The following is a 22,280-nucleotide window of genomic DNA, read 5'->3' on the forward strand; positions in this document are numbered from 1 at the left end:
TTTCAGAAACCAGCGACACTATCATTGAAGGTATGCAGGGTACTTAGTGGCAAACCACAATTAATCTCATATGAACATGCGGATTAGTCACAAACGGGCTTGTATTTGTGTTTTATACAGAAGTGGAGTGGCCAAATTGGAGGACAGGATTTAAAACAATACACAACACCAATTACCAGGTATGCATAGATTAAGGACACACGTTTAGACAACCCCCCACAAACACAAAATACTTACACCATGCTTTCTTATTTTCTTTTTGTAGATTCTGCCCCTGATGAAGGCACACATGAGTGCCGAAATGCATTGGGCTCACTCAAGAAATGTTGTTTAAATGTATATTAACAGAAGTGTCAAGCAAATGTTGATGAACATGATGTAAAATAGCACTGTGAATATATGTTTGTTATCACAAAATAATGCGAATGTAGAACAATGAAACTATAGCCTATATGAAAAAAATATAAGCATGAAATAAAAAGATAAACTAATGGAAAGAAACACAAGTGTGGTTTAAACAAAATTTAAAGTGATAATATCACAGAAAGCGCCAGGGCGCCAAGTGAACAGTGCGCGATTGGGTGGAAACTCAACTTCACCATAACCAATCACAGGCACAGCTGCCATGCTGGGCAATGTGGTTGCTCTGACAGGTGGTCAGAAAATGACCGCCTGCCGGAAGCATGGCGGTCAGTCTTTCTGACCGCCACCTTCCTGCCCGCCATAGTAATCTGGTGGGCGGAAAACCGCAGTACGATGGCAGAGGGCCCGCCATCGTAATCAGGCCCTACATTGTTTGCTTCCAATATCAGATTCATTCACATTTACAGAGCATTTTAAAATGATCAGTCATACAGTTTGCTTTTTAATTTGTATACACTTTATTTTTCTATCAATATTATTTAATTTCCTAAGCAGTCACGGACCCCTGAGTAGGCTTCACTGGCCCCATGGGGTCCCCGGGCCACAGGTTAAGAACCACTGAACTAGCTCATATCACGTGCCTCTGTTCAGTAGACAGGTCACTAAGAATTAAATATTTGAAACCTCTATTAATGGAAATTGGTCAATATACTGTTGTATCAGCTCTATTTGTTTTACTTAGAACTCAAATGAGATAAGTTGGGCATTGGGGTTGGTTTATTTTTAGGATGATTCTAGGCAGCACATGCGCTGTCTCTTCAGTATATGCGCTATTCACTCTGTGGACTTACAGCCCACCCATTGCCTTTTTATATGTACCTTCGATTGTCATTCAAAAATACCTGCTTGCTAGTGGCAGATCCTCCTCTTTATACCTCCTTTTTGTGTTTGGTTCCTCTCACAGAGCATCGCCCAATTACTGTTAACATTATGCTTCTGTGTTTATGTGTTCATTTAGGGGACTATTTTTTTCTTTGATTCTTGCTTGTGCCACTGTGTGCCCGTCTTCAGTGGTTCAGCTTCGGCACCCGTTACTTATCCTACCCGTTCCGTTCAAATACCGAGATGAAATGTCACACACTTTGGACGCTGTTTTCAAAAACACCTCTTTCATTTTCTCTGACTTCAAAGTGCGAGGATTTTCTCGAAACCCCTCCCACTTTGCTGCTTGTTGCTTTAGCGAGCCTCAGTCACCGGACCTTCAGCAGTCCAACCTTGCAGCACAGTTAAGGTCAAGGCTTGGGCAACTCCTGTTACATTTTCTCTGATGCTTGTTTATATCATTTGAACTTGAGTGACCCGAAGATGTTGGAGCACTCTACATGAGCGCTAGCTACATTACACATTGTCAAATTAATTTTGGGGGCATTTTTATAGAGTGCGAAATCAGCTGACGAAAGGTATTGAAGCTCTTTACAAAAGTGGCAGTTACGTTACACAAGGCCTGGTTAGTTTTCTTGTTTTTAGGTGAGCCGAGATTAAGTGATGCAGATGCTGCAGCTATTTATTAATTATTTCCCCTCTACATGACAAATGGGAGCAGCATTCGTCTCTTCCACATCCTCCCATGTTGCTACATGCCCACTTCCTTACCTCTGCCTGTCGTCCTCCTCTCAGAGCTCAAATTTCAAAGCACTTTCAGTGCAGTTCCCCAGGGACTGTGAGGCATTTTTTATTATATAATCTGAACTCGAGTGACCTGAAGGTGTTGGAGCGCTTTACAAGAGCACTAGTTACATTACACAATATCAGATTATTTTTGGGGGCATTTTTATAGAGCACGAATTTGACTGACCCGAAGGTATTTGAGTGCTTTATAAAAGCACCAGTTACATTACAAAAAGCCAGGATAATTTGTTTGCTTTTAGGTGCGCAGAGATTAAGTGATGCCCATGACGTCCCTGTTTATTCATTATTACTCCTCTACCTGACCAAAGGGGTCATTTTGTTGTTGTTGCTATGCCCAGTGCTACTATGGTCAGGGGCTGGGACAAAGGGCAGGGCCAGGGGCTTGCTGGTAAATGGATGGTGCAAGCAATGTTCTCAATTAAAAACTCTGAAGAAGGGCATCTGGTGGCTAGAGGCCTGGGAGGGGAAGGATGTAACGTCTCCATCATTGGAAAGTACTTTACCACTTTTTTTTCGTAGGCTATTCAATACTCTAGTGATGCAGTCGCACACAGAATGTTATAGTGCTGTTGACTTTCATCAAAGCACTTGTCTTTCTGTTTGTGCATTAAAAATCCTAAGAATGTGCCCATAAATGTTTCTTGTGGCAATAATGTATTCCTGAATCACACTGCATGACCCAGTATGTAGTAATTGTGTAGCTCTTCAATCTCTGGTGGCATAGCACCCAAGATAATATGCTGCATGATTAAACACTTACAAGGTCTCAAACGCCAGACCCATTGGCTATGCCAAGGCTTGTTTAGCATTAGCAAGAAAGGTCTGACTTGACGTCCTTAATGTTTTTAATATTTTAACATTTGTATGAATATTTTTATTTTGTTTCCAAGTTGTAATATTCCTATATGTAAAGTGTGTTTAAAATGAAATATCCTTCAATGTATTTTAGCACTTTCCTTGCTCCCTTCGGTCAACAGCCCTCGCGAGCACTACTTCCGTAGTGCTGTGCACGTCCGTTGGCTGATGCGGCCCCTCCCACTCAATGGAACGCCCGCTGACTTGTTTTCCATTTCTTTCTGGAAGACAGATTTTAGTGAGTCATTATGTTTCTATTTGTTTCTCAAATAAACAGGATATAGTGCCCCACAGGTATCTACACCCAGGCAGATCACCACCCCCCACCCACCCCCCCGGCCCCCTGCACCGTGAGAGCCTCACGGGTCAGTAAGCACGCTTTACAAACCCCTGATTGATTGATTGACCCTTTCTCTTTAACATAGACTTCATATGTCATCATTGAAATATTAATATGTGAGGTCATCAGCGGTGCATCATAGCCGTGCAATTTATACTTAGGTGAGGTACGTATTACTGGTGAATTTCGGTGTTTTTTTTTTTGTTTTTAACCTGTAGCTTTCTTAATATTAGAAGACCTGTGAATAACTTCTCTTTGTTTTTTTTCAGTCAATTGCTAAGGTATTTTTAATGTATGTTAAAATCTTACTACCTTACCTACCTATAACTCAACTTTAACCTTTAGTTTTTCAGTGAATTACTATTTCTCTTTTTTTTAACATAAAGTAAAATCTTGTTGCAGTACTTCTGTATGGCCAGGCCGAACGTGCAACTCCACAGGCAGTCAAGCCCTCATGAACAGCCAACTGCAGAAGATTCCCACCCTGGATTCTTCTTTTTTTTTTTTTAAATCTTTTTTTTGTTTGTTTTGCAGACGTTTCATAGAACCATACAGGGGCCGCGATGGCATCCGCGGCAGTCCTGCAGGCCTGTGATGAAAATATTTTCATTTTCATTTTTGGACCCTCCTCCACAAGGCCAGGAGGCACCAGAGTATTTCTCCCCTTCTATTTTTGTATTTAGATTTCAGGACTTGGGGACCAAGTTTAAACGTCAGTCTGAGAATTAGGGGCACCTAGTGGACAAAAATCTGCAGACTGTCTGACCCTCAACACCTACCAAGGCAAAGCTAAACCTGGGTATTTATCTAGTGGGTAATCTGTCATTAAAACCTCAAGTTTCCATAGTTGCTAGTTTCTGTTAAGTGACACCATTTTTTTATAGCAGTTTATTGACTATAAATGTCAAATCCCAGTGTTAAATGCCTTAATTCCGTTAAAATAGATTATGGGAAGGCCATTTGGTTTGTAGCACAAGAAACATTTCTATACAGACTAGCTGGCTCAAAATACCGTGGCCACACTCATCAGTTACCAACATAGAAGAAAGCATATAACCCCTCACGTTGGATACCAGTTAAGTGGTGGGTGGTATTAAAGGCAATTGCAACAGCGTATAAAGCAGTGCACTCTCATTCACCTCAGGTGTGGCTGATCAAGTCAGCTAGCACACCCCAGACCAGTGTCACCGGTCAGCGAAACAATTTCTACTGCGAGTGGTGGGAGCATGAACAGGTGTTTACACAGAAAGAGCTTTTTCTGCTGCAGCAGGAAAATAAAGGAACTTCATAGGACTCCCCCCCCCTTCTTTTACGAAGCGCACAAAACTTAATATTTTACATATACTACTGGACTGTATATTGATTTTAACAGTGCATAAAATGTTTTTACGTCCAATATTTTTAAAGTATAAGGTGAATACACGATCAGAGGCTGTTGCTCTCCTTACAGAAATGTCGTTTTTAGATATCACAATTGCATTGGGGAAGTTTTTGAAAGCAATGAGAGAAGCTGTAAAGGAGACATCCAAGGAAGTTGGGAAATTTTAAGACATTAAGATTTTAAAATATGGAGAATGTCAACCTAGTGATTTTATGGTTTTAAATGTGTATAGAGTGTTAAAATGAACTATGATGTAAAATTTTTATTGCTTAGTGGATTTATGGTCTTGTGCATGGTTTATAGACTATTGTCTAAATAAACTTTGATTTTACTACTACTACTACTAATGACTCCTGAAAGGCGTTGTTTTCTACTCATAAAGTTTTTCCTATTGACACTTTCGTAGTTGATTTTAGCTTTCTTAGTAGGGCTTGCCTTTTTGGAAACTGTAGCAATTTTGACAGAAAATTGTTTTCCCCCAAAAAATCATACACAGTATAATTTTATGGAGGGGCTTTTGGTTAGCAGGCTTTTTCCATAGATCTGTTAAAATGTCATTCACATGTTGCGTCTGTCCACCATAGCACACAGCATGGGGCAATGGGTCAGCCCACTTTACTCATTGACACCCTTTATTTTGAGTGACTGCATGAAGCCTGTGGACATTGTTCACTTCCACCTAGCAGTAGTTCCTTTCTCTTCTGTCTTCAAATCATATTCAAAGTGTGCTTTATTTTTAATATTTGAGGCTCCTGTTTAAAGGCTCTGATACCCGATACCTTCGGGTCAAGCTTGCCCTATAAAAAACTCAGAAAAAACGGTATAACGTGTTAAAAATGTCATTGCAAACTTTCAGCTGTCTGTGTCTTGAATGATTAGTTAGATAGTGATTTATTTTTGTCGCCCTCATAAACAATAATAACAATAAAATTCATGGCACAGCCGAAAGGCTTATTTAAAAATATGATTTGTATGATGGACAATGTTTATTAAATAATAATTTATTTTTAAACATATGAAAGTCACATTTAGGCAGCTGAATGTTTCTTTTTTCTTGTTTCTTTTTGAGGCGTTTGCTTGCATAAAATATTGTAAAAATCATTGCGAAGACCAGACCTGTTGGCTTTGTCAATGCTGCTTATTTTGGGTTGGTTAAGTCAGCCCCCTACAGTACTAAGTAGCTTTGCAATTGTGTGCTAAATAAATGCACTAGCATGATATGAAATGACATGACATAAAATAACATAACAAGCATTCATGATGGTACAACTTAGCTCTGTGCAAAACCTGTAGAATTATTTTAGGTCAATCTTGCTTGACAGCACATGCCCAGTCAGTTGTGAGGCATATTGTGGCTTACCTATAACATAGAGGGACCTGGAAAAGGTTTCAGAACCCATATTGGCATAACACAGTCATAAGGTGCAAGGTGCTGCACTCTCCTAGCTACCTGTTACCAAATGAAACCCATCTGCCGAACCAGGAATGGTTGGGTCATTGGTATCCGCGCCCCATAGATAAGCAGCTCAGGGAGTGTATAGCTCCCATGTGAGCCCCTCAGGAGCCTCTTTTCCCAGTTGTCTACCTCTTCGAACCAATGGATCGCATGTTGGAGGTGGGCTGCAAAATAGTAGAGTTCCAAACTGGGAAGTTCAATACATCCTCATTTCCAAGTCTGCTTCAACATGGCCAGTCCTATCCGTTTCCATTTAGTGGCCCACAGGAGATCTATGATCAAACTGTCCAGTTCTTTAAAGTATCATCTAGGGATCTCATGGAGTGCGCTCTGTAAGACATATAGGCATTGTGGTAAGATCACTATTTTCACCAATGCGGCTCTGCCCACCAGGGAGAGGGGGAGTTCTTTCCAGAACTGCACCGAGGCACGTAGTCCCTCAACTACTCTGCCTATATTCAGATGTAGGAAGTGTTGTTTCTCATATGCAATCTTGAATCCCAGATATCAAATAACCTCTGCTCCCTAGGGCAGACCAACTAATGGCAGCATATCCGCATCCGATGGCAATAGGTGTCAATTATTAGTGTTTATGTATAGCCCAGTCATGGCTCCGAAGTCCTTCAGGGCTTCCAACCACACCGGGACTGAGTTCTCAAGGTCTCGTAGGTACACCAGGGCATCATCGGCATATAAAAACACCACGTGCTGGTTGTTGTCCACTCAGATCCCCCAGGATTCAAGCCTACACCGCAGTATCATCACCAATGGTTCCATCGACCAGGGTGAACAACAGGAGTGACAGGGGACAACACTGTATCTTGCCGCGATACAAAGGAAAACTCGCAGACACCAAACCACCTGTTTGGATCATAGCTTTTGGTTTGGTATTTAGTAATTTAACCAATGAAATATATTTAGGTCCAAGACCCTGCTTGATATCCAGAAACACCAGTGCATGAAACCCTTCCCGCAGATTATAGAAAGTGCTTCTCTTGGAAATAAAGCTGCATTGATCTTCATGAATCAGGGTCGACACGTGCAGGGGCAGATGCGCAGCCAGTATTGCGCTCAGTATTTTAACATCAACATTCGGTAGCGAGAGCAGCCTATATGACGTCCTCTCTGTCAGTTCTTTGCCTGATTTTAGTACTAGCACTAGGTGGGCCCTACGCATAGTGTCCAGAAGGCGTCCACAGCGCAACATCTCTTGGTACACCTCCAATACCCTATCCACCGCTACATCTGCATATTTATGGGAGAGTACAGCTGGGAGACCATCACCTCCCAGTGTTTTTGCAGTTTTCTGTCATCATAGTGCTGCAAGAACTTCCTCTTTAGTTATATCAGTGTTACAAGGCACTTTATGAGATTCCCAGGACATGTTCCAGGAACTCGACAAACTTCTTTTAGAACTACTGTTGGCTGTAAAACGGTGCACAGTTGGGCTTGCTACCCTGAGATTGGAGTGAGATAGAGGTGGAATGGACGTGCACAATCTCGAACTCTGCTATCTTGCATCACATTCACAACATGTAGTTCATTGGTTCGACACTGAACCTAACTGGGAAAATCCCTATTTGCTGGTACTACTGGAGACTCACACCTCTGGACTCTCCTACTCTGTGGTAATAGGACACCTGAGACCTTGCCATGTAAGACTGGAGTCCAGACTCTGGGAGAGGGCTGTGTGTGTGGTGCTTCATAGGGCAACATTTGCACTGGAAATGGAGGTATGGTGGATCTGGCCCTTCGAGCCAATAGCCCGAAGCATGTCTATGGCTGGTTGGGGAGGGGGGCTGTACCACATTGGATTACCTCTATCTGTGGGGCAGATTCATTACCCTGCACGAGGCAATGGAAACAGTCAGGCTGGGAAGAGGTCAGTTTCTCCAATGCGCAAAAATAGCAGCCAGAGCTAGGGAGATAGGGCCCGGATTTCTGGATGCACCACACAAACCATCGTGACCCTCCTGATGGTGGCAGGTGGGCATTAACTTATTACCCACATCTATTGCACCCTACGTGCCGATCGACCTAGGGTCCCTCTCAAGGTGGAAGACAAGTGGCAAAGGCTGAGTGAGTTCCCCATTATAACTAAATAATGGTGTAGTATACATGGGGGGATCCGCAAGGTCTCCACCAATGTGTGATTTAAACTTGCTCAATTCAACATAGTGCACATTACATACCTCTCGCCAAAACACCTGCACTGCATATATCCCACAAGAAGTGGAGAATGAGTACGCTGCGGACAGTCGCCAGATGACTTCCTTCATGTTGTGTGTAATTTCTCCCATATAGTAAGTTATTGGGATGTGGTTTTGGTTCATCTTCATAACCCCACAGGATGGAAATCTAGAGAACTGAAACACTGCCTATTGGGTTTAATCCCTATGAGAAAAACAGGAAATTGAGCAGATATTTTCAGTTGTAGGACTGACTCTGGCCGAACAGAGTAGAGCCATTCAATGACTTAGCCCTCCCTGATACAGATAGAAGGGGAGGCCCAGTTGGATGGCTGTAAATTGGCACCTCGGCCAAGCACTACGTGGGTGAGCACCCTGCCATGGCCTGCTTGTGATACAGGTGCCCTTTCTGCACTACCCTATGGAACGAGCTGAGCACGTTCTTGTCGGTGTCCCTCCACCACGGATAAGCACGATGTCCACCTGAAGTTTTCCAGTCTCTGAAGTTCTTCTTCAGACTCCACAAGGCAGAACCTGCCATTTTGAAAGTACTTGATATGAAAGGAATTTGAGGAACAAGGGGCACCACTTTTAAATCTAAAGAACCATTTTTGCATGCCACTCTAGTGGGCCATGCTCAAAAGAATAAGTGCAGGGGTCCAAAGTTTTCCTCAGAACGTTGAGGGTACTGAACACGAAGGCTGCTTAGTCGACACCTAATACCTTGTTTATCCACCGCCATACACTCTCTGCCCCTTTATCTCACTCTCTCAGATTCTTTTTAACCCCTTCTTTCTCTTATTCTCACTGTCTCCTGTTTTTTCTCTTCCTCCATATTCCTCCCTTTTCTGCTTTTCTACCTATTGTTCTTAGTTCAAGTCTGATAATAAAAAATAAGTTGTGGTCCACAAAACTGAGTGTCATGAGCCACACATGCAAAAACAGGTGAACACCCTAAATATCGAAAACAAAATATAGATTGCCCAAAATAGCGAATCAAAAATATAGACAGCCCAGATTATCAAATTTAGGGTATGAAATATCGAATTCCATAATACCGAATTTAAAATATCGATTTCGATAATATCGATTTTTTGTGTGTGTTATGTATGGTAGTATATGTATTAAAATTATGTATTAATTTTGTAATGTATGTTTAATATTTGTTAAGTAATCAGCGTTTTGTAATTGAATTTTCGTTTAATTTAATTCTGTAAGGTTGTGGGTTTATAGGGAATAGGGTGGGAAGTAGTTTAATTATAGTACATTAAATATTAATTTGTATTTATATTTATTGATAATTAATTGATTGATAATTATTTTTAATTGGTAAATAATTGTTATTAATTGGTAATTAATTTGTATTAATTGGTAAATAATTTTTATTATTTGATAATTATGTTAATTGTATTTATTTGGAGAGGGTTGTGGGTTTATAGGGGAATAGTTCCCCTTCAAGAATGTTGAACAAAATATTTTTCAAGAGTGGGCAGTGGCCCACGGAGCACTGCCTAATCTTAAAATATTTAACATAAACGATTCATTTTAATTTTCGGAAACAAATCCCATTTTTCTTTAAGGCAAATGAGTGGCATTAAAAAAAGATTGCTTTATTAAAAAGCACTCACCGACATGGTGGTCTGCTGACCCAATATTTGATGTTGATTTAATTCAATTGAGTTTTATAAAGCACGATAAATGCCCATGGTCGTCTCGGCGCTGCCATCTGAAAGAAGAAAGACTACCGAAGATGATTTAAAGTGGAAAGGTAAACAGCCAAGTCTTAAGTGATTTTCTGAAAGTAATGTAGTTGGATTGGTTGCTCAACTGCCAAGGCATTTGATTCTAAAGGTGATATTTAACATTGGAGTAGCTTCTGCCCAAGCAGGCCATCATCCCTGTGATGGCGGCGATTCCTAGTGGGTTGCAAAGGGCGACCAACCTCATTAATATTGATGAGGTAGGGCGATTTCAAACTGCTAAGAAAACTATTTTTTTTTTAAGTTTCACACATTAGGAAGAGCGATTTCCTAATTGCAATTCAGATGTAATCGCAATTTGGAAATTGCTATTCCTAATGTTAGTGCATCTAGCCTTAAGTACCTCCCCTGAGGTCCAGGGGACTTTAGGCATGCACTTCTGTAGTGGATTTGGATTTGAAATACTAAAGTCAGAAAGTAAAATCTTTGATTAGGACGAACCTGGTTGATGCATCCAACCCATGCTCCATAGCAGTGAGTGTCAATTTGCACCTAGGTCACAGTCTACGCTGACCATTAACAGCCATTTGCACTTTATTTCTCTTGATGCAATTTCTACTTACAACTTTAAAAATTCATATCAGAATTCCCCTTCCTTATTGGATTTCTGTCATTTTGGTGTTGTTTTGTTTATTAGATTATACTCAATATTTTAAATGCAGTGTGGGATTTCTATTATTTAACATTTCAACTTTATCACTGTTTTGGTACTGCATAAATACTTTAAACAGTGCCTTAAATTAAGCCTGTGTACTCTCTGCAATAGCTAGCAGGGGGTTGAGCTCGGGTAAATTTAGTGACTTTAAGGGTTCACCCTGACAAGGTTTGTGATTATTCCTTGAGGTGGGTAGTCACCCACCTCAAATATTAATTCAATTTCTTACAGGATATGTTAAGCAACGCCATAATACCCCCATATAAATAGTGTGAAGAGTAAGTGTGACGGAAAGATAAAGAATTGTTTGCCACATTTAAAAAATACATCTAGGAGGGTAAAACACTCCAGATTCTCTTGTGGCGGTCATGCTCACTGAATCTGCGCAGTGAAATGGATAACTTTATAGGTCTGAAGTTAGTGAAGACCTTTTCATTTTAATAAAGTTATACATGTATGATATATTTACTCTTAGGGACTTGCAGCCACCCGCTTCATCCATTAGTCTGTTATTGTGGCATTCACATTTTTCTTCCATCCTCTACAGTACAGAGCATGGGGCAATGGCTCAGCCCACTTCAGTCATTCGCTAACTTTACGGCGAGTGATGGCATACTGCTCTTTCTCAAGGAACAACACATCCACACACAATTTAGTGCCCTACAGGGACTAATATGGCAATGTGTGCATTTTGAGACCAAAGAATATTTTTGCTTTTAACCAATATTTTTTAGTATTATCAAAGCCCAGCATCTCCCCAACAATAAAGTTGTATACAAATAATGACAATGAAAAATACATTTGACAAAGCCAAATGGTTGGCAGCCAACCACAAGCCCTATTGGCTTTGCCAATGCTTGTTTAGGACTACTTTTAGCGTCTCTCCCAGTTGTGTGCCTGAACACCCCAGGGCGTTCTATGAACGTGGAGAGCAACAGAAAGAAGGGCAGACATTTTTTCATTTTCAGCTTCTGAGAAAAATGGCACGGGAGGAAATCGTTGCAAAGATTCCCTGAGCCAATTTGCATTGCTCTGTTTTTGTGACGATCACTATTAATGGTTCTTTTTCCGCTGAATCCCCAAAATGGAAGTCTACAGCTCATTTGAAAGACACGTTTGCTGTAAGGACTCGTTTAAATTCTCTTCAGTATTTGTCATTAAGATGCGTGCTGCCTTTTAAGTGTGCTTTCCCAACCAACCCTCTCCTCCGAATCCAAACTGGGCTCAGATGCGCTTTCCTTGCCTGCTGCAAAACCGCCTGAGGCTCAGCCTTTAAGCTGTTCTGTGGTGCATCTGCTTCAGGAAACCTGTTGTAACGTTTGTCCCAGGCCTCCCGTTTGTTGCATAAATCTATTCCCCATGTGAATTCGCTGTTCTGGTGATGGTACTGCTCCAGCAGCTCAGAAGAGTGTTACATTCTCAGTAGACACCATAAAAGAATAAAACGAAATAATCTCCTCTGACCGTTGTCATGTGACGCACTTTCTAAGGCAGTGCCTGACACGGCTGTGCAGAACAGCTATGTTTAACTCCACACGAAAACGAAGCTTCATAAATAAGTCATGGCTGATAAATACCTCGCTCTGATTTTACTCCTATTTTCATGATTTGGGTGAGGCACGATAAACGGCCGGTGCGTTATTTTAATGTTGCTGTCATGTAGGGGGAAACTAATCATGGCAGAAATGTTTTAGCTTCAAAACATTCGAATAGGAGAGCTGGGCACCATGACTGGGAAATCCCTGACAGAGGATGTTCATTGCTGCTATTAGGCCCATGTTATGTATAATGACCGGTTACTCACCGGTAATATTCATTACTCCGAGTCGTAGCCCTCCCCGTCCCAGTCCTAACTACATGAGCATAGCTCCTCCCACCAGAAACTCCCAAGCAACTTGAAACCCATCCCTTCCCTCCAGGCCACACCCATACCCTGAGGCATATAACCCTGTGACCTGCCAATCAACAACCTGTACCCAACAAGCACAAGAAGCCGAAACAGGGAGGGAGGGATGGGAACCTGGACTGGGACGGGGAGGGCTACGACTCGGAGTAATGAATATTACCGGTGAGTAACCGGTCATTACCTCCTCGTCAGCCCTCCCCGTCCCAGTCCTAACTACATGAGCAGATACCAAAGCAATAATCGGCTTCACTCAGTAGCAAAAAACAGACTTTATTAAAGCACAGAAAGTCACACCACCGGAGTAGAACGCAACACAGCGTCCCCAAACCCAGCAGAATCAGTCCCCCCAACCACCAAACGATAATGGGACATAAAGGTGTGCGGAGAACTCCAGGTAGCAGCCCTGCAGATTTCAGCCATGGAAGCCCCCTGAAAACAAGCCCAGGAAGCCGCCACCCCCCGAGTCGACCTTCCCTGAACAGACCCTGGAGCCAACACACCACAGGCCTCATACGCAGCACCCACAGCCCATCGTAGCCAACGACTGAGGGTAGCCCCAGAAGGCTTAAGACCCTGACCAGCCAGGCCAAAGGTCACAAAAAGGGATTCCACCTTACGAAACGGCCCAGTACGCAACAAATAGATCTCAAGAGCCCTCCGAACATCCAAACAGTGCAGCCGCACCTCAACCTCTGAAAGAGGATCAGGACATAAAACAGGCAAAACCAGATCCGCAGAGCAGTGAAAAGAGGAAGGGACCTTGGGAACAAAGGAAGGATCAGGCCGCAGTACCACCCGATCAGGAAAGAAACGTAAAAAAGGGGCCGAACGAAGCAAGGAGCCCAACTCCCCAATCCGCCTAGCCGACGTAATAGCCACCAGGAACAGCACCTTGATCGTCAGAAACCTCAAAGACACCTCCAGTAGAGGCTCAAAGGGAGCCCCCTGCAAAGCCCCCAAAACCAGAGGCAGATCCCAACTAGGAGCAAAGGACCGAATGACAGGCTTCTGAAGGAAGCAACTCCGCAACAAACGGGACACCAGGGGAACCACCGGGTCACAGACCGAACCCCGAAAGGCCCGAACAGCAGCCCACTGAGCCCTCAGGGATGACACAGCCAGACCCAAGTCAAAGCCGTCCTTCAAAAAGTCCAAGACCAGTACAGGATCCGCCTCCAATGCAGACCACCCACGCGCCGTACACCAAGACTGAAAAGAAACCCAATGCCGGGCATAGGATTTGAGAGTCGAAGGGCGCCTGGACCTCTGAATAAATTCCGCCACAGAAGGAGAACACCCCAACGCCACAAGGTTCATCCTCTCAACAGCCAACCCGCCAGTCTCAGGCGGACCAGACACTCCAGAGACAGAGGGGGAAATGACAAGGGACAAGGGACCACCGGCAACCTCCAGCAAGGCCCTACTGCCAACTTCAACAACAGAGGGAACCAAGGCCACCTGGACCAATCCGGAGCCACCAGGATCACCGAAGCCCGATCCAATATGACCTTCAGCAGAACACGCGGCAGCAGGGCAATAGGGGGAAAGGCATACATCAGGCCCCCCTCCCACCGGAAGGACAGGGCATCCACCCTCCAAACCTCGGCAGAGCGAACCAGAGAACAAAACGTCTCCCTCAAGGCGTTCCCCGGAGCCGCAAACAGGTCCACCACCGGGACCCCGAACCGGGCCATCAGGCAATGAAAGACTTCCTGAGACAGGCACATGTCCGACAGGGAGGGAAACACCCTGCTCAGGCGATCCGCCTCCGAGTTCAAAATCCCAGGCAAATGTAAAGCCCTCAGAGACAACAAGTGAGACTCCGCCCACAGGCCTATCCTCTGAGCCAACAAATTGAGGGAAGCCACCCTCGCGCTCCCCTGGCGGTTGATATAACACACCACCACCGTGTTGTCCAACCGCACCATCACATCCCTCTGGAGGACCCAAGGCAGAAAATGAGACAACGCCAACTGAACCGCCTTCAATTCCCGCCAATTTGAGGACATCTCCGCCTCCGGCACAGACCAAAGACCCTGCACAGACTCCTGACCCAAGACCGCACCCCAACCCAGTTCGCTGGCGTCGGTCGTCAGGACCAACCTCACTTGGGACACAAAGGGCGAGCCCTGTAAGAGGTTCCGATCCACCAGCCACCAGGACAACTCCCGGGCGATGGACACACTCCCCGGAACCAACAGCTCGTAATTCAGAGAGGCCGGATCCCAATGCTCCAGAAGATGATTCACAAGGGGGTATAAGTGTAAGCGGGCCCAAGGAACAATCATCACAGTTGCTGACATCAGCCCCTGAACACGCAACCACTGGCGAGCCGTGGAAGAACGAGCCCCCAACACCTTCTTCAGTTCGTGCACAAGAGTCAGTCTGCGGGGTTCCGACAGGAAGACCTTCCCCAACCTGGTGTTGAACACCCCCCCAATGAACAACAGTTCCTGAGTGGGGTGAAGATGGGATTTTTCCAAGTTCAGAATCCACCCGAACCGTTGAAGGAGACTGCAAACCTCCCGGGAATGTGACTGAGCCTGAAGGAAAGAAGAGGAAGAAATCAGCCAATCGTCCAAGTAAGGGAAAACCTGTATACCCTTAGCATGCAACAAACCCACCAAGGGCGCCAACACTTTAGTAAACACCCTCGGAGAGGCAGACAGGCCAAAGGGCAATACCTGGAACTGGTGGTGATCCACCCCTACACAGAAACGCAGGAACCTCTGTGAATCTGCGTGCACTGGCACATGAAAATAGGCGTCCCGCAGATCGAGAGAAGCCAGGAAATCTCCCACCGACAGGAAGGGAAGAATCAACTGCAGAGTCACCATTTTGAAGGACCGATGAGGGATACACAAGTTCACCGCCTTCAGATCCAGGACCGGACGGAAGTCCCCATTTGGCTTTTGGATCAAAAACAGGATTGAGTAAACCCCCCGACCCTGTTGTCTCACAGGCACCCTCACCACAGCACCCTTTGACACCAAGTCCCGAACTCCGTCCAATAGAGCACGACATCTTGCCAGAGACCTGGGAACAGGGGTAGCTTTGAACACATCCACCGGAGGAGTCCCAAATTCTATTCTGTAGCCCAGCCGTACCACCTGTAGAACCCACAGATCCCGAACGAACTCCTCCCAGACAGGTAAAAAAGAGGTGAGGCGACCCCCAACCGGCACCTCCAAGGAATCCATCACATAGTCACGACTTGGAGGGACCTGCAGAAGAGGAAGCACCTTGTTGACCCCGGGACTTGTGGAAGGAAGGGACACCCCGGCCACGTCCCCTACCACGAAAGGGCTGAGCAGCCATCTTAGATTGAAACGCCTGCCCAAAAGCCCGCTTATAACCCGCAAACTTCCCTTTCTGAGAAGAGCGGACCTGAGCCAACAATTTTTTGTCCTCAGCTGTCTTTTTAATCAAAGCTTCCAACGGCTCCCCAAACAGCTTAGAGCCTGTGAAGGGAATCTTCATCACGGCCGCCTTCTGAGCAGCTTCCGCCTTCCAAGACTTAAGCCACAACTGCCTTCTAGCAGCAACCGAGGCCCCAGCAGCCGCCGCCGCAGCACTAAGGGAGTCGAAGGACAAGTCAGCCATGAAACGCAACTGCTGTTCCAACATGGACAAAGACTCAGAGGGATCCTCTTCCTGCATGAGCTGCGCAGAAATACCCTGACAGTCCTTAAGAAGCGACTGAACAAGATAGCTGGTGTAAGCAGCAGACCGAACAGCCAGATTGGAGGCTGCAAAGGACCGCTTCAAGGCCCCCTCGACACGCTTGTCCCCAGGATCAGAAGGCACCGCATCTTCAGACACCACCAGGCTCTGAGACGCCATACCAGCCAGCAGAGAATCCACTTTCACCACAGCCGGAAACTCCTCCGCGAAGCCCTGCAAGGGATACCTCTTAGCCAGAAACCGGGGAAAGGCATGCCTGTCAACATCCTTCCACTCCCCCTCCAGCACCTTCCTCACAGACGTATGAATGGGGAGGCTTTCCGGATCTTTCTTCAGGTAATTGGCGAAGAAGTCTTCAGACTCTCCACCCTCCACAGGATCAGGGAATCCCAGATTGTCTCGAACATGCTGCATAACACAGCGAAGGTCAGCCCCTTGGACAAAACGACCCTTCACTTCCTCATCAGAGTCAACGTCCGGATCTACCTCAGCCGAGGCATCCAATTTCTGTCTCTTAGGCCCCTTGGGATCATGAGCCACAAAGGCCGCCGCCACAGCAGCCTCAATCATTTTTTGAATATTTGCCATGGAAGGAGCAGTGGAAGAACCAGCGACCACCTCCCCATCCTCACAGCCGAGTTCACGCACGTCTGCACCTCTACCCTCCATGTTGTAAACAGGAGAACAGAAATCCAGACCCCAAGATATACCCAGACCAATCCAAGCAAAAATCCCCAAGGGCCAACCAGGGAAAGCCACCTAGACCTGGAGCCAATCCCTACACAGGACCGAAGGCCGGCCTTCAAACCGCCCTATCAGAGAAGGCTACCAAACTACAAAAGGAAAAGACTGAACAGGGCCCAACTGTAAGGATACAAAGAAACCCAGAAGACCCCGTCCCAGGAACCAGTGAACCCAGAGGTAAGAACTCCCCAACTCCCCAGCAGAACTCCACAGCAGAGCAGCAAGAGGCCAAGACACGAAATCAAGCCCCATGCAAATCCCTCCAGTAAAAAATGGCAAAAAAGCAAAATTGGACCACCAGTAGAGGGAGCTCCAACAACAGAAACGCGGGGAAGAGAACACTAACCCAGGAAACAATCATCAAAGTCGGACTGAACCTAAATAACGGGCCCCCACGGACCAAACAAAGGCAGTCCCCCCCCCCCCTCCCCGCAACCCCAGACTCCACCAAGGATTGCAGGAAGCATAAAGAAAAAGGGGAAAAACACGGGCTCGAAGAAACGAGCCCCGAGAGTTACAGACAGAGAAGCCAATCCTGCACGCCCTCGGCGCGCTGAAAAAGCCAGCCACACACCCCCCCTCCCTCCCCGGGTGTACCGGCTAGAGCAGGGAACGAACCCGGAAGAGGGGAGGCTGCAGCAGGGAGTCACCACCCCACAGCAGGCAGTCCGGACCCCCAACCCCACGGGGGGACTCAAAGCAAATGCCTACAAGTTAAAAGAAAAACAGGCACAATAGGGGTTAAAAACGGGCGCTTAGCATCCCGTTCCACACTTACCAGATAGGAGGCCAATTCCAGTGCCCCCCTCGACGAAGACTGCTCGGAAGTGATTCCGCAGAAAAAACAAACAGGTTGTTGATTGGCAGGTCACAGGGTTATATGCCTCAGGGTATGGGTGTGGCCTGGAGGGAAGGGATGGGTTTCAAGTTGCTTGGGAGTTTCTGGTGGGAGGAGCTATGCTCATGTAGTTAGGACTGGGACGGGGAGGGCTGACGAGGAGGTAATGCTGTGCTCCTAGCTTTTCAGCAACAGGACGTTGTGCATTGATTGTAGTAGAGCTCTTTGGGCTTATAAGCGGCACTATGCAGAACCCATGCAGCGCAATAAACATGCTAGGTGCTCTGTTGTGCTGTCTCAGAACTAGCCAGAAGGGGCTTCGTTTTTTAGGTCTCGCCTGCGTTGCAGGGCAGAGCCCTACTCCGCCTCCGCGAGAGATTTTGCTGGAGAGGACTTTCAGTAAAGGGCATTAAGCCCTGCTCCTCATTTCCATTGGCCGGTATCACCGTTTATGGTAAATGGTGGCCTGCCATTGAAAATGAGGGATTTCTGTGGATGCCCTTTCGCCTCTGAGCTGACTCGGTGGCCTGGTTTGCATCTGTCGCAAAGCATTTTCTTATCTTTATGGGGCCATGTGTTTCTCATGGCCCCATCAAGACAAGAGATAATGACAGGCACTTCTTATTTTTTACCCTGGAGGACACCTTCGCTTCAGTGGCAGGGGGGCAGCTTTTGATTTTTGCTACTGACGCGTGCAGCTTGTTCTTTAACGCGGGTGCTTCTCTCACGTCCCTGCTGTGCACTTCGCTTGACAACATGGCCACTCCCTGGGGTTCTGATGGTGAGAGTTTTCTGGGTGCTTGGTGTGGTAGGCAGACAAAATATTGAATTTTAAATATCGACTACAATAATTTCGATGTTCAAATATCGAAGGGACAGAATTTCGAAGGTAAGTAATATTGATTTTGTTAATATCGTTGTTAGTAATATCGATGTTACTAATATCGATGTTAGTGATATCGATGTTACTAATATCGATTTTTACATGATTTTTATGTATAATATTATGTATTTAACATGTATTTTTTTAAATGTAATTTAAGTAAATTTTGTATTTTAGTACCGTAGCGGGTTGTGGGTTTATAGGGGTACAGGGTGGGAAGTAATTTAATTATACTAATTTAATTATTATTTTTTAGGAAATTATAAATTAATTTTAATGAATTGGTAATTACTTTTTATTATTGGTAATTAATTTAAATGAATTGATTAATTGATCCTTATGTTCTGGAGCGGGTTATGGGTTTATTGGGGAATAGGATGGGAAGTAATTTAAATGTAATTAAGTAATAATTTATTTTAATTAATTGTTTTTGTTAATTATATTATTGTTAATTAATTATTAATTGGTAATTAATTTTTATTAATTCATTAATTGATAATTATGTTCTGTAGCGGGTTATGTGTTTATAGGGGAATAGGGTGGGAAGTAATTTAAATGTAACTAAGTAATAATTTATTTAAATTATTTGTTTTTGTTAATTATATTATAATTAATTAATTATTAATTAGAAATTCATTTTTATTAATTGATTAATTGATAATTATGTTCTGTAGCAGGTTATGAGTTTAAAGGGGAGTAGGGTGGGAAGTAATTTAAATGTAAATAAGTAATAATTTATTTTAATTAATAGTTTTTGTTAATTATAATATTGGTCATTAATTATTAATTGGTCATTAAATATTATTAATTGGTATTTATTATTAATTGATTTTTACTTAATTTTTCATTGGTAATTATGTTTTCAATAATTATGTATTGGTATTTGTAAATAGTTTAGATTAATTTTATAATTACCTTTTTTTATTTTTTAAAATATTAATTTATTTATAAGTATATTATTTTTAACTTCTTACGCTGTCCAACACTATCCCTACTGTTGCACTCTCTGAAATGGGAATAGTAATTTTTACCCCTACGTTATCCAACACTTTTCCTACTGTTGCACTCCCTGGAGTGGAAATAGTAATTTTTACCCCTACGCTATCCAACACTTTCCCTACTGTTGCACTCTCTGGAGTGGGAATGGTAATTTTTACCCCTACGCTATCCAACACTTTCCCTACTGTTGCACTCTCTGGAGTTGGAATAGTAATTTTGACCCTTACGCTATCCAACACTTTCCCTACTGTTGCACTCTTTGGAGTGGGAATAGTAATTTTTACCCCTACGCTATCCAACACTTTCCCTACTGTTGAACTCTCTGGAGTTGGAATAGTAATTTTTACCCCTACGCTATCCATCACTTTCCCTACTGTTGCACTCTTTGGAGTGGTAATAGTAATTTTTACCCATACGCTATCCAACACGTTCCCTACTGTTGCACTCACTGGAGTGGGAATAGTAATTTTTACCCCTACGCTATCCAACACTTTCCCTACTGTTGCACTCTCTGGAGTGGGATTAGTAATTTATACCCCTACGCTATCCAACACTTTTCCTACTGTTGCACTTTTTTGGAGTGGGAATAGTAATTTTTACTCCTACGCTATCCAACACTTTACTTACTGTTGGTTTTTTGGGAGTCATAATAGTATTTTATTCCCTCTGTTACTTAATATATTTTGTATAGTTTTAGCTAATGTAGTATATACTTAATTTTAAAAATATTAAAAGTAAATGTAATTTTTTTAATTTGTTTTGCATAATTATATAATTTGTATTTATGTTAATATTTTACATGTTTAGATGAATTTTTTATTTATAATGTTTTTATTTATTTATAACCTATTAAAATAGTTATAAAAACATATTATTAAGTAAGTATATATATTATATATTATATCTATAGGTCTAATTATTTTTTTATTACATTATGTATATTACTTATTAATTTTAAACATAAAATAATTTTAACTATGTTCATTATATTTTTAAGTATTTAATTTATTTTACATATTTTTTTATTTAAAAAAACAATATATTTTTTAAAACAATAATTTTGATATCGATATTTTTTTCTCGATATTTTTGTACTTACCTTGTTGTAGGTAGCATGTGGATATTGTTGACATCAATATTAATGCTCCGATATTTTTGTACCTCGATATTATGTCTTTCGATATTTTGTCAGACATTCGCTTGGTGTACACAAAGGAGCACATTTCGGAGTCATGCGGCACTGCTTGGTGTCAATAGGGAGTAGTTTGCCTGCCTCCGTAGACACCGGCTCTCTATATATAGAGGAGTCAGTGAATATTTCTAACCATATTTCTAACCATCCGTGGTGATTTGAAAGTGGTTGGTGTAAGTGAGAGCACCATGTTTATTTCAACATCCGCACAGATCGAGCTGCTCAGCGTGTTTGTAAACTTCACACGGGCGGCTCTGGGTCTGTGTGGGTGTTTGTCAATGTGTGTCTGTTCGGCTCTCACAGGCTGCAACGTTTGCTGGGTTAGAGTCGCTGGGGCTGAGGCGGTCTCGCATACACATGTGAACATTTCGGGCCCCTCTGAGGCAGTTGTGAATGTTTTGGCTCTGTGAGGGCATGAGGTTTAAACTTATCCCACTGTAGGTCACTTTGGAGTGGTACACACAGGGCGGGACCCTGTGTTGTTCTGAAGAAGAGCTCTGGGGAAGCTCAAAAAATGTTCACATCTACTAGGGACTCCTAACACATTTGGATAGGCCCACTAGAGACTCACCCCGGTTTTAATAGACCAACTAGGAGCCCGAATAAAGGTTTTTCTGCCCACTGGTTAGGTACTTTTTAATACACTCCACTCCACCACACCACTGCACTACACATAGCTCCTCACGATTAGTGCTCCTACGTCTCATCGCAAGTCGTAGCACGCATCAGCCTGCAGTGGGTTGAGATGGCCCCAATGATGAAGCATTTCACTGTGGGGAAACCCCAGTGAGTGAGGGGACTCAAGAAAGGAAAGCTTTCCTTCCTTAAGATTCTCTAGCTCAGACTGAGTGAGAGTCTACATCCCAGCTAGGCCCCTATCCGGTCATACCGGATTTGTACATGCAACACAGCAAGCCACCTTGTTAAGCTGCGCTGTGTGAAAGGGAGAGGGCAAGAATGCCCTGTATTTAACATTATATGGTGCATTCCTGCTCTGTGCTTGTGCACAAACTGCTGCCTAGCCCCAGTGCAGGCACCCTTACACCAGGCTGTTTGAAAAAGCCTCAGGGACCTGCTAGTGCCTAGATACCCTCTCGGGTGAGTAGGTAGCCGTGCTTTAAAAAGCCAAATTGATTGATTCTCTGAGCTGTAGGCAGGATTGCCTTTGTGCAGGAAAAGACACCTTCCTGCACAAAAATAATAATCAGAGGCATTGTCCTATTTCTATGAGTGCTGCAGAATGCAGCACACATAGACAGTGGAACAAACAAGTAGAAATTAACATATTTTTCCTTGTTATGCCTCCCCTGATGAGGGGTAGCATTTTGACACATTCCCAAGTCTAC

General features: G+C 43.8%; 1 protein-coding gene across 1 annotated transcript; it reads right to left on the reverse strand.

The window, feature by feature from the left end:
- Positions 1 to 15,628: 15,628 nt before the first annotated feature.
- LOC147677783 (lamina-associated polypeptide 2, isoforms alpha/zeta-like) lies at positions 15,629 to 16,947 on the reverse strand. The gene has a single exon (XM_086946500.1). The coding sequence runs from the start codon at positions 16,945 to 16,947 to the stop codon at positions 15,802 to 15,804; it is 1,146 nt and encodes a 381-aa protein (XP_086802626.1). The 3' UTR covers positions 15,629 to 15,801.
- Between the last annotated feature and the right edge of the window lie 5,333 nt (positions 16,948 to 22,280).

This window comes from Lissotriton vulgaris, chromosome 12, assembly GCF_964263255.1.
Source record: "Lissotriton vulgaris chromosome 12, aLisVul1.2, whole genome shotgun sequence".
Lineage (NCBI taxonomy): Eukaryota > Metazoa > Chordata > Amphibia > Caudata > Salamandridae > Lissotriton > Lissotriton vulgaris.

What these genes read in the sequence shown, in the direction of transcription:
- LOC147677783 (XM_086946500.1), bottom strand. Translation starts at nt 16,947, where the DNA reads ATGGAGGGTAGAGGTGCAGACGTGCGTGAACTCGGCTGTGAGGATGGG.